General features: G+C 42.5%; 1 protein-coding gene across 1 annotated transcript; it reads right to left on the reverse strand.

Moving 5' to 3' along the window:
• Positions 1-949: 949 nt before the first annotated feature.
• On the reverse strand, positions 950-11,560 carry inhbaa (inhibin subunit beta Aa). Its single transcript, XM_051097783.1, has 2 exons — positions 10,731-11,560; positions 950-3,755 (listed from the first exon to the last, which is right to left on the reverse strand). Exons 1-2 carry the CDS (start codon positions 11,125-11,127, stop codon positions 2,983-2,985), a joined length of 1,170 nt encoding a protein of 389 aa, XP_050953740.1. The 5' UTR covers positions 11,128-11,560; the 3' UTR covers positions 950-2,982.
• Positions 11,561-12,238: the final 678 nt, after the last annotated feature.

Below are 12,238 nucleotides of genomic sequence, written 5' to 3' on the forward strand. Positions count from 1 at the left end.
AGGTTGGAATTGGACCCAGCTTCCCTTACATGCTATACATACATTCAGATACACTCAGAAGCTGTATCTCAAAGATTAAAAGTACACAAGTATCTTGCCTGAGGCACCAAGTGTGCCAGGACTGATGCCCCCTCAAGAAAAAAAGGTGCATGACGCCCCATTGCTTACCTTAGCAAGCACTACTATTTTAAAAATGTGCATTTAAAATGAATGACCACCCTCTGGTCTGCTGGCCGCAGACTCTGAGCTCCTGCATGCCGCCGCTGCAGCTCTTTGATCGCGCACTGCTGAATTATTATCACTGCCAGCCGTTTGTTGCTCTCTGTCATTAACCTGAGACAGCTCTGCTTTAACCAGGAACTCCAGTACGCTCCTTTATGTCATCCAAACTAGTACCTTTTTCATTTTAAGACAGAGGAGGTGTGTGAAACGCATCTAAAGTGTCTGGAGTTCACGAGGCTGTTGATGTTTTCTTGCATGCATGTGTCTTGGGGGACACTGTGGTTATGTGTCATGCACCAGTAATGGTTCATGATGGCTGGTCTACCTCCTCCAAAACCACCGTGATTTAACTCAAACCTCTGCATGCAACATGCTTTATATAGACGCCATCTGGTTCTCTGTCCCGATAATCATAATTTAAACGGTCGTCCTTTTTTCTCTTAGGTGGTTTTTGGACGTTTCTGAGGTGGGGATTAGTTTTGAAATATGGAGAAGATATGGGCCCTTTTTTATTACTGTGTACATATTTGGTCATGTAAATTGTTCCTTGATCATCAAGGCCTGTAATATTGTAGGGCTTGTGCTTTGTCAGTGCTGTTTTACTTTACACATACCTTATAATTTCTGCAGAATTTTATGTGTCTTGAAATTAAATGTGTTTATGTGCATGTGTGTTTTGTGCAAGAAATCACAACCGACACTTTTCTCATGTTGTGGTGTACAACCTTTTAACTTTAATGGTGAAGCAAAGGACAAAATACTGTAGAATAAATTAGATTAAAAAAAATAGCCACAAGCACAATTTTTGATTTGTACAACAAAGCAATGCAACATATTGGTATCTTGATTTCCATATATACAGAATAAAAAATATATTTTTTTATTCTTAGTCCACTTATTTCAGTGTCAATTATTTTTTAATAACAACAAACAAACGAACAAACAAAAACAAACAAAAACATATACAACATGTCTTTCTTTTTTTATATATATTTTTTTCTGAAGTTGTATTTTTCTTTTCCATTTTAATAGTGTTTTTCTTTTATGACATTTTGTACGCATTCCCATCAGGAACATAATGAAAAAAGTAAACTTTTTAAAGTCCAAAATGTAACACTAAAGTTCTTTTCTTTTCTTTTCTTTTCTTTTCTTTTCTTTTCTTTTCTTTTCTTTTCTTTTCTTTTCTCAAATTGCTTCATTCTTTTCTCTTTTTTTTTCAACATTGCACAGTGGTAAAATATTTCATGTTGGGAAGCGGAAATATGAACATCTGCAGAACAAAAGCAGTTTTTTTGTTGTTGTTGTTGTTGTTGTTGTTTTTTGTTTGGATCACTGTGAATCCTTTTAATATTTGGTGAGAAAAAATTGCAAATATCTAAATAGTTATTCATCTCCCAATTACACAAGTCATTAAATATCAATGCTGCACATTCACTTTTGTAACAATTCATAATTAAAAAGAAACTCTAAAAGGTTGGTTTAAGTGCTGTTTTAACCATTTAGATGGCCAGTCGCGCATGGACTGTGCAGCAGTGCAAAAGCACACACAGGAGTGAGCCGCGGTGGGAGATTGAGAAACGGTTTTAAAGGTCTTTCGGTTTGCTAACCTGGACATCTTTGTAGGGAGAACAAAGCAACCTTCTGAAAGACATATTGGTATCTTCAGAACAACCGTTCGGAGACAGCCTAATATGGTAGGCGACGCTAACCTAAATTCTTTGGTGTTGAGTAAAAAACCAAAACACTATTTTGTAAAATGCATGTGTATACATGGTCCTCTGATGTAGTGCTAGTCATCTCGGCCTTCCCCTCCCTGTTTATTTTGAACAATCTCATTTGTTAGACTCATGCTGTGTAGGTACGTCTGTTCTGAAGTGCTTCTAGTCTTTCTCTATAAACATATTTGTATATGTGGCTATGCTGATCGAAATGTTGATATAGTGCAAAACTGTAAACATTTTAACGTCTCATTTTTAAGATAACAAAAAAATGTACAGAAACCAAAACAATAACATTATTAACAATAGTCAGAATAATTAGAATAATAATATATAGAGAAATGTTTGGTTCCAGCAGCCCGTCAAACTTCTTTCAAGTATCTCTCAACAACACACACGAACAAACATGCACACAAACGTACACGAATACTCCCGTAGGCACACTGTACGTACACGCACTTTTATACACGGACACACACGACGAACATATATATACGTACAACACACGTACAAGGTATAAAAAGTCAACCGACGTCAACTTTTTTTTTAGTTTGTAAAAGTAAATAGTTAAGAAACAAAACAACACCTTGATGAAAAATATATCATAATACTTGACAAGTTGCATAGTTTTGAGATTTTCTTTTTCAGGCACCTCATCTACGTCATCTCTCTTCCCGCAGTGCACGTCTGCGCTGCAAAATAGGCCGCATAAATACTCTCTGACCTTGCTCCCTTTGCTTTGTAACAAAAATATATTATATTTCTTTTCTCTTTTGAAAGTGCCACAGAGATTACTCTGAGTTACAGATACCCATTGGAACGTGATACCCATTGGATTCTAAGATGACCACGCACAAGTGGTCGAGAGAAAGAGAGGCCTGTCTACGTGAGAGTTTGTCTTGAGGCAGTGAGATAAAGATAGAGGAGCTCTCCTCTCCTCTCTCTACATCTCTTCTTTTTCATTAGTTTTGGGACCGCAGTTCTTGCCCCTACCACCCAACCTTGTCTCTCCCTTCCTACCCTTCCTCTTCCGGCAGCGGCCTTACGAGCAGCCGCATTCTTCTACAATCATGTTCTGGATGTCCTTTTTGACGATTTTCTGCTCCTCGTTGTAGTAGAGCATGGACATGGCCCGCAGGCGGGTCGGCACGCAACAGGACTTGATGTTGGTGAACGGGCTGTACCCTCGCATGCGGTAGTGGTTGATGACCGTGGAGTGGAAGGACAGCGAGTTGCCGGTGATGCTGGCCACGTGGCTGGGGCAGTCGCCCTCGCAGTAGTTGGCATGATACCCCGAGGGAGCGATGATCCAGTCGTTCCAGCCGATGTCCTTGAAGTTCACGTAAAACTGCCGCTTGCAGCAGACGCGCACCTTGCCGTCGCACTCCAGGCCCCTTTTGCGACGTCTCCTCAGGGACAGGTCGTCCATCTGTCGCACCACGGCCATGAGGAACGGCCGGTGGGATTGCTCGCGTTCGCCGCCTCCCGGAGTCACGAGCACCGGCGTGGCCCGGGCGTCGGCGCACAGCGGGCACGAGACGCGCAGGCTCAGCGTGCTGCCCCCGTGCTGCAACAACGCCTGCACGCTGTCCGAAACGGGAAACGTGTGCCAGCCGCTGCGTCGCGTGTCCACGGACTTCTCTACCAGAACCTTCTCCCCCGTACCCTGCTGCAGGAGCAGCCGGATGGTGACGTTAGCGCGGGTGCGGTTGCCCTTTGGCAGTCGAAGAAAGAGCCAGACGTTGGCTTGCTCCACTAGAGACATCTCACCGCCTTCCTTGGAGATGAGAAAGTTGACAATGCCCGGAGCCTCACCTGTGGGACAGGAAGAGAAAGAAACATCAGAGATTAGTCAAACGAGCTGATCTTTTGTTATTGTACTTGTATTTCACTTTAGCCCGAGGCTCTGCTTGACTTTGGAGACGGTGTGCCAGCCACATCAGAGCTGACACTGGGAGTGGTGGCATCACTGGAACTCTGTGCCAACAGTGACCAGTTTTTCAAGGTTCCCGCAAAACAATCGCCTTCTGTTTCGTGCGACTATTAATAAATGGCATAGATGTATGCAGCCGTGCATCCTTTTCCTGCACGTCAAATCAGTGAATCAGCTGTTCCTACACACACACACTCGCAAACAAACACTCCCTCCCACTTGCTTCTTCCTGCACCACCTTGGGATCGAAATAATTGAGGGTTTTAAACCAACTTCATCACCTCTCCTGGTCGTTAACTGAGCAATTAAGAGTCTGCTGGCCTGGAACAAAGTTTTTGCTGAACGTAGGGTAACACATAATGGCCATGACAGTATACAGTGTGCAGCTGGAAGCAGTGATGTGGCATGTGGCTTGCTGTCTCACTGGATTGTAAAAGACTGCTCCCTTTGGCTTTGATTCCCACCGTGTTATAGACAGAGGCAAGGCCTCTGGAAAATCTCAGTTCACGGATCATTTGGGTACTTCTAAACAAATCCTCTCCATTTACTGACTCAACCCGTTTTTAAGCCACTAAACCTTTGCTGGGACATTATTTCTGGCTGGTCTAGTTGACTGTTGCTTACTTAGTTCTTGTAAAACTGGCCACCTTGTTGAAGGTTTGTCGAGCCTGTGTGTCACGGCTATACTCTCGCAACAAGAATTAAGCAGGTAATATTGCTCAAATACTAATCTACAGGGTTACGACGTAACGACAATGGCATCAAGCTACAAGTGCGTATGTGTGCGAGAGCGTATTTAGGGATCCCTGGCCCAAACCCATCTGTCCAAACACTGGCGAGCTTCACAAATGCGGTCTAAAAATAATGGGCTTTTTTTCCAGTAGTGGCTAACGCATTGTGTCCCTTTTAATCTGCACCCGGTGAAAGAATCGGGTATCGTTAGCATTCGCTAAGCTGGGTAAACCCCTCCAACTGCCCCGTCAGAGCAGAGGCCCAGGCCCGAAGAAGAAAGCTCACCACTGGAGCTTTGCAACTCTGCATGCTTCTGAATATATTTGCTGGAGTGCAAAGAGAAATTTTGAAATTTGAAGAGAAAGACTAAAGAGCCACGCGGTAATCCCTCAACAATAAACACCAATTTAACCGCAAGGGCAGAGTTTGCACAGCTGTCCTGCACACAAAGATGGAGAATAACATTTACACATTCCTCCCCTCCCCCTTTCCATGTCTTCAAAAGGGTCGGGTGGCTGAAGTATAGAATCACCTGGGAACTTAAGTGTGTTTGTGGGGGGGGGGGGGGGGGCAGGGGGATGTCCACTCCTCTTTAAACATGGCTTTAGTTAATGTGTTCTATAATCCCCTTTTCTATCTGGTTTACCTTAGGGGGAATCAGCCTCTTTCATCTCCTTGTTGGCCTCCTGTCATATTGTATGGCTCGCAATGCCCCAGTGCTTGAAGCTCAAAGAATGCTTTTGCAGTCCGCAACCTGAAAGGTTGTTGAAACACGCCTCTTTGGATGGCGTTTGTTTGTACTCTTCCTGGATAACTGTTATAGAATGCGCTATTTATCTTTGGCTAATTTGTTGACAATGCTGATTAAAGGCAACAGGGTTTCCAGGCAGATCACACATGCCAGTTCAAAGAGCATAGCGCTAACAGGTGCTTAATGGATCAAGTGGAACGTAGCATTCATTCATATACCATAACTTGGCTAGTACTCACATTAAACACCAGAAGGGAAAGACACTAGGTGCTAACATGAGAACACTTCCTGGATCCCTTCAGGAATGAAAGATCCTTGACCGATTTTCTTCTTTGACCCAACAAGATATTAAATTAGAAATAAAAGGCTGAGGGTGGAAATGTGACTCTTTTAATGGCGTGTGGGAGTGAATGATTTGAGTTCCTCGCCTGTTATGCAACATATTTCAAACACAGTCCCGTCAGCAGCGAGGATGGATTTCACAGACTAAACTCTTGTGCTAGAGCGTACTGTGAGCTGTGGTATCACGTGATATTCGCATATTTCAAACAACAATCAGTTATCATCTAGATAACTATCGCTTGCTACTATAAAGCAGATCCAAATCAGATACTAAACAGAATAAAAATGAACGCAGCTGAGGTATTCCAAGAGAAAATATACAACAGAGACCTACGCTGTAATCATAAAACATCCTTTGACATTATAATGTCACTAAACAGACCAGAAAACCACTAGAATTCCTTTCAGTGTACAGCATGTTGCTGCAACTGCATGCACGGCCTTTTCTACATCCCAGCATGAGAAGCAAACAAACAAAAAGTGCAATTAAAGCTTATTTCCCAACCATAACACTGTAGAGTCTTGTATACATTCTCTGGCGAGTGTCACTAACACCGGCGAGCTGTTTCACGATACCACACCTTGTGCCGTAAAGGCCAAGCACGCTTGTTATGCTCTTCCCCAAACGGCCTTCTTCCCTCTTTATCTGGTCCTCATCACCCACAGGCATTTCAGGCACCAACAGCGGACCTGATTTACTGCCCCCATCTAAGTCAGACACCCCATCCAGTGGCGAAGAATCACCAGGCTCAGCCAGCCCCTGCAGGCCAGCGCAGCTCCCAGGGAACCAGGAGGGTAACGAGGAGAGTTACTGCTGCCTCCCCCCTACTAACCTTTGGTAAGAATCCGCAGAGCATGGCTCAAGGCCATGCTGAATAACTGAAGGACGGACCCTTTCAAGACTGCGGCTTAACAAAGCACGGAGGACAACCTATACAGATGATCGCAATTCATATTTTACTTATTTATCTGATCGATTTTTCAGGACTCAAGGCTGGATGTAGGTTTGAGATGCTCGCTGCTCTTCTACCAAGCCCACATCTGCAAGTAATAACCCACTCTCACGAACAGGTTTGGATGATGCATCAGCTGTCAAAGTAATAAATGAGCATAGCTGGCATGATGCTGCTGCATCCCTTCTTCACTACAGTACTGTACCCTGAAGCCAAGAAAGCTTTAAGTAGCATATTACAAAATGTCACGAGCAGCGACGTATCCTGCAACCTGAGAAACCTTTTTGACCACACTAATGCTAAGGGATCCTCGGCTAACAAGGAGGCTTTCTATTGTGGTCCTCAAATCTGGATTGTGTTTAAAGGAGATGCTTTGCGGCTTTGTAATATGCAAGGTTTGGCAAGCTGGCAGCGCAGTCTCAAAATAAGACAAAGATACTACGGAATTAGCCTACTTTATTTCAGTTGCTTTCAAAATAGTGATTCTTCGAATTATTTAAGAAGCAAGTCAGCTTCTCTTTTCTGCAAATGAATCAGTATTTGATCTAGCAAACATAACTGCTTGCGCATGAACAATTGGGACATTATCTTTCCTTTGCTGTAACTATTACTGGAGGGAGTGATTATAGGGCTTTCCCTATGATAAATTACTTTGCTATAAATTACTATAGAGTAGGAGGAGATCAAAACGAGGAAACAAAGTAAATATTGAGTCATTGTTTCAGAACATGTCAAGCTTTGCATATGCAACCTGCACGCCTGAATGACATCACAAAGGCCGAACGCTGAACGCCCACACACATTCACCGCATCCATAGTGATATCATCAACGTGCCTTCTGTTTGAAGATTCTGCACATGGTTTTAGTGGAATTTAATGACAAGGAATAGTGAACATTGTGCGTACTGTTTGTTAAATCATTATCTTTGGTTTGGTTTTGCAACTTTTGATGGAAAAGAAACTTTTGCAGCAAGTTAAGCCAAATTTTATGAATGACCTCTGGTGCACTCTCAGGCTTTAGCAGTAATAGTGACAAGAATAAATTCTTTAGATATGGTTGCTTTAAAAAAGCATTTGTTAGTCTTTTTATTACTTTAAATGCTGATCATTTTTACCCTCTGCTACTGCCTGAAAGTCTGCAGACTGAAGTTATTCATTATTTGAAGTCATGCTAACATACACAAGCACTGATTGCACATGCCTTCAGGCTACACACTTAAATTGAGTGTAATCAGTCTTACCATGTAGAGCTCATTCAGCCAGAATGCTGTATATTAGAGATAATGGTTTAAACAAGTATGTCCTACAATAAATGCAGTGTGCCTCAGGTTCAGCAGTCCTTGTGTCTGCCAATTGATGTCTTCATCAAGGTGGTTTCTGAACCTAATCAGCACGTAACTTAAGAGGGCAACAGCCATGTACAAAGAAAATTGAGAGCTATGAACTACCAAGAAAATTACAACATTAATTCTATTTAACCTTAAGAGGAAGAAGCTTATTATTATTAAAAAATATTATCCTATATGTGACCCTGGACCACAAAATCAGTCTTACTGTAAGTAGCATGAGTGTATTTGTAGCAATAGCCAACTTTAAAGGCGATTTATATTTATTTATTTATTTATTTAATTTTTTTTTGATAGATTACAGATTTTCAAATAGTTGTAAATATTGTCCTATTATAACAAACCATACATCAATGAAAAGCTTCAGATGATGTATACATCTGAATTTCCAAAAATTGACTCTTCTGACTGGTTTTGTGGTCGGGGGGTCACATATGATCAGTCACCAGGTCAATACTTAATAGATTTATAAGATATGTATATGTCTACCTGTATGTGTGGCGAGCAGATTTTTGGACAAGATTCCAGACAGTGTATGCACAAGTCTGAGACTTACATCATACACATAATTACAGTTGTCTAAACAACCCACTTAACACAACATTACAGTGATGTAGTGCTGCAACATGTGTCTTAAAAATCAAACCAGTATTAAAAAAGCACCATGCATAACTACTGTATGCATTACAGTATTTAGAAAATCAATCTAATTATGTCTCTGCTTGTGATGCCAAAGCCAAAAAATATTACCTGGTGCCACACTGCAGACTAAATGATGCTTGAACACCAGTAGTGGGATGGAGCCCACTAGCAGCCTCAATAAAAGTCCGCAAAATGTTTGTGTTATTTATATTTTTGCGAAAGCAAGCTTTATTGCATTCCCCCTTGTGGTGAACTTGGAGAACAGCTGTATTTTGAATACTTTTGGAAACAGCTCAGAAGCAGCTGAACGTGGATTTTCACGTCAGACTCGACAATGGAATTCGCGCGGGAATCTTCACGAGGCACAATAGATGCGCAATTATAGCCTGACGAATGTATTGCATAAGTTGCATATTCTCATAAGTTTAATAAACACTCCACCCACTGTTTATCATAACAATGAGACATCCAAATGACTTATTTTGTTCTATTCGCAGTTTTGTATTTAGTTTAATTCGCTTTTATGATGAGAAGTATGTGGTAAGCTCTATATTTACTTATGTGGGTTGCTTTAGTGTGTTTGAAATGTCAAAGATGATTGATGGAGCCTAACATATAATTGAAAAGTCTGATTTTTGCCCAGAGAAACTGATCTATGGTGTGTCCATGTGTTTAGTTTGTGCCACTAATGGTCAGAAATGTGACTTTTTGCAAATGTGAGCTTGTAATCCTGATCTTCAGTCCATCTTCCCCCAGTCAGTACATCAAATACTCAGTAGATGTGTCAGACATTGAGAAAATGAAATAACTTTGTCTACGTGATAAAAGTTTGATATAGATTTGATTGTTAACAGACTTCGCTCTGTGTCTCATAACTAGGTTTTTGTCATCCCTTAAGCATGAGCTGAATTTGTTTTGTAATGTGACAAGCTGTAGTCTGGCACCAAAACATTATCAAGGAATGGTTCTCATAAACAGGGTTCTCACGGTCATGAAAAACCTGGGAATATCAGTGCATTTTAAGGTCCAGATGTGCTAAGAAAGATCTTAAAACATGACTGAACTTAGAATTTTCTAGTTGTGTTTCACTCTAAAATATCTAAATTCTCTTTGTGAATGCAGTCTTTATGAAATGATTTTAAAAAACACATTTGCAGTAGTCATGAATGACTCAGAGGGGAAAAAACGTGTGGGTAACCCAGCATATTTTTGTATATTTTAAGAGTTTGAGTGAGTGGATTATTTTATGTGACATCTTGTCTTAAAAGGTTTATTTCTTACTCTAATTTACGTCACGTCTCTTGTATGCTTATTATTCCATTTCAAAAATGCATAATTCATTTTTATACCTATAATGTCATTTTAAATAATCATTCTCTCCACAAGGCCGCAGTGTTACAGTCTCAGCTCCCTAAAATCATGAAACATTCATCTTTCAGACAAGCAATCCAATTGCTCTGTTTGCTGCTTTTTACGTCTGACACATCTGTTGAGAGCTCCTGCAGCACGCCGCGGCTGTGTCACTCATGACCCGTTTGAGCTGCATGACTCAGAGAAGAACCCAATCTCTCCTCACATCATGGGCTTGACAGCACCTTTGAACAGCTCTCGCTGCTGCCGACAATGCTCTTTTAACTGTCTTTGAAACCCGACACAAAGGCAGTAACTGAACAGCCTTCTTTTCCCTCCTATAATACAGAGAAGTGCTTTTTTATTCCTATGCGATATGATTTTTTTTTAACTCTCTTCAGTCACATAGGGAAGCTACACAGGAGGCTGTCAGTCCCCAAGGAAGTGCTCCTGTGCAGAGCTTACGGCTAGAAGCCTGGGGGGCCCTCGCAGATAATTACTGATTCTCTAAAACAGCAGGAGGTTTGCTCGAGAGGGGGAGTGAATTGCCGCAGCGTATTTCTAACTGCTCTGACTTTGTGCAGTGGCAACAGGTTTCCCTGAACTCTTCAGAGTTAAGTTGAACTGCTTTATAAACCCACTTCTCCGGTTTCATCCCGCGAGGGAAGACCGAACAATTTACTTGAAAGTATTTAAGGACTAAGATCACTCTCTAGACATTTGTGAGAAGTTTGGACTCACCGGCTTCAGCGAATGTGATGATCTCCGTCTGTTCTGCCTGTTCGGTGTCCAGACGGCTGCTGGCCTCGTCCTCAATCAGGACACTGCCGTCCTTGGCCACCCGTCCCACGTGTACCTTGCGAATGGCATTGAGGAGCGCAGCTCGAGGCACCGGGTGTGTGATGTTAGGGCGCTCTTGCAGGTGCAGCATGTTAAGTATGTGTCTCTTCACTGCCTCGACCACGTCTTGCTGGGCTCCCTCGTCCTCACCTTTTCGAAGCCGTGCCAGCGCACAGGACGGACAGTCCGTGGCTGCCTGTTCGGACGTTGTCAGGCTCCCTTTGGTGACCATGGCACTGAGGGAGCAAGTCTGGATGAGCAGCAGGAAGATCCCGCTCAAAACAGGGAGAGGGGACATCCTTAAAAAGAGGTGTCAGTCGCCGAAGACAGTCGGAGGGAGTTTGCAAAATGATAAACTTACTTTAAAAGTTTCTTTCAAAGTAAGAGAAGAATCCGTCCGGTCGCCGAGAGCTGGGAGTAAAGTCTGTCTGCCTGTGGATGAGCTCAAAGATTTGAGGGGAGCAAAAAAGTAAGAGCTAAACTACTAGAGGGAAAAAGTGACGAAAAGTGTAATCCTTGCTGGTAAGTTGCGAGAAGAGATGCTGGTCGGAAAGCAGGAGTAGTTCTGTCCCTCTCCAGGTCCTTGGGAAGTTTGTATGGGATGGGCAGTCGGCTTCTGGATGTGCCCCAGGGAAGCAGTGCGCTCGTAAGAGGTCTGGGACTGCTCACTGTGCAGGAGTTGAATGGTTTTGTTGAAGTGGGCTGGACTCTCTCGCTGGCTGTTGCTCCCCTGTCTCTCTGTTTCTACTTCTTCTCCTCTCTCTTACACAGTAATTATACTTCCCTCCCTCCCTCCCCTCTTCCTTGCTCCCTCCCTCTCTTTACGTTTCCTTTTTATTTATTTTTCTAATTGTTCTATTTGTAGGGCAGAGCAACTTTCCCTCAGCAGGGTTTACCAAGCACGTAGTGGAATTTGCTTGACAGACACGACAAGTGATTAAATGCAGAGTGTCCAAGTTTCAGAGTCTTGCTCTTTTTAAATGCTGTATTAAGTGACAAATAGTCAAAGCGAGTTATTCTAGTAATACCTAAGAGTTTTGCGGTGGCATAGCAGTTTATCATGAATGTATTAGCCAATTCTGGTTCACTGGAGATTACAACTGATAATTTTCAGAGAACTTCATTTTTTTCCCATAACAGTTCCCTTATTCTTGAAGCCAGAGCATCTTGACGTCACTTTTGAAGCAGCGCGCGTTAAATATTCCACGCTTCCCTTTACTGCTGCGACACATGTTGCACGCAGATTCACCAGGAAGTGCCCGGAAGGCTAACTTCCTGTTTAATTGGCCGAGGACAGATGTCTGGGATTCTCAGTGAGACAGCCAGCTGGGTTGTGACATCATCAAAGGCTGAGTCGAGGGCATCCGTGGGTCGTTCGTCTACATATCAGCCAAAACATGCATGAGGGA

Source organism: Labeo rohita, chromosome 24 (assembly GCF_022985175.1).
Source record: "Labeo rohita strain BAU-BD-2019 chromosome 24, IGBB_LRoh.1.0, whole genome shotgun sequence".
Lineage (NCBI taxonomy): Eukaryota > Metazoa > Chordata > Actinopteri > Cypriniformes > Cyprinidae > Labeo > Labeo rohita.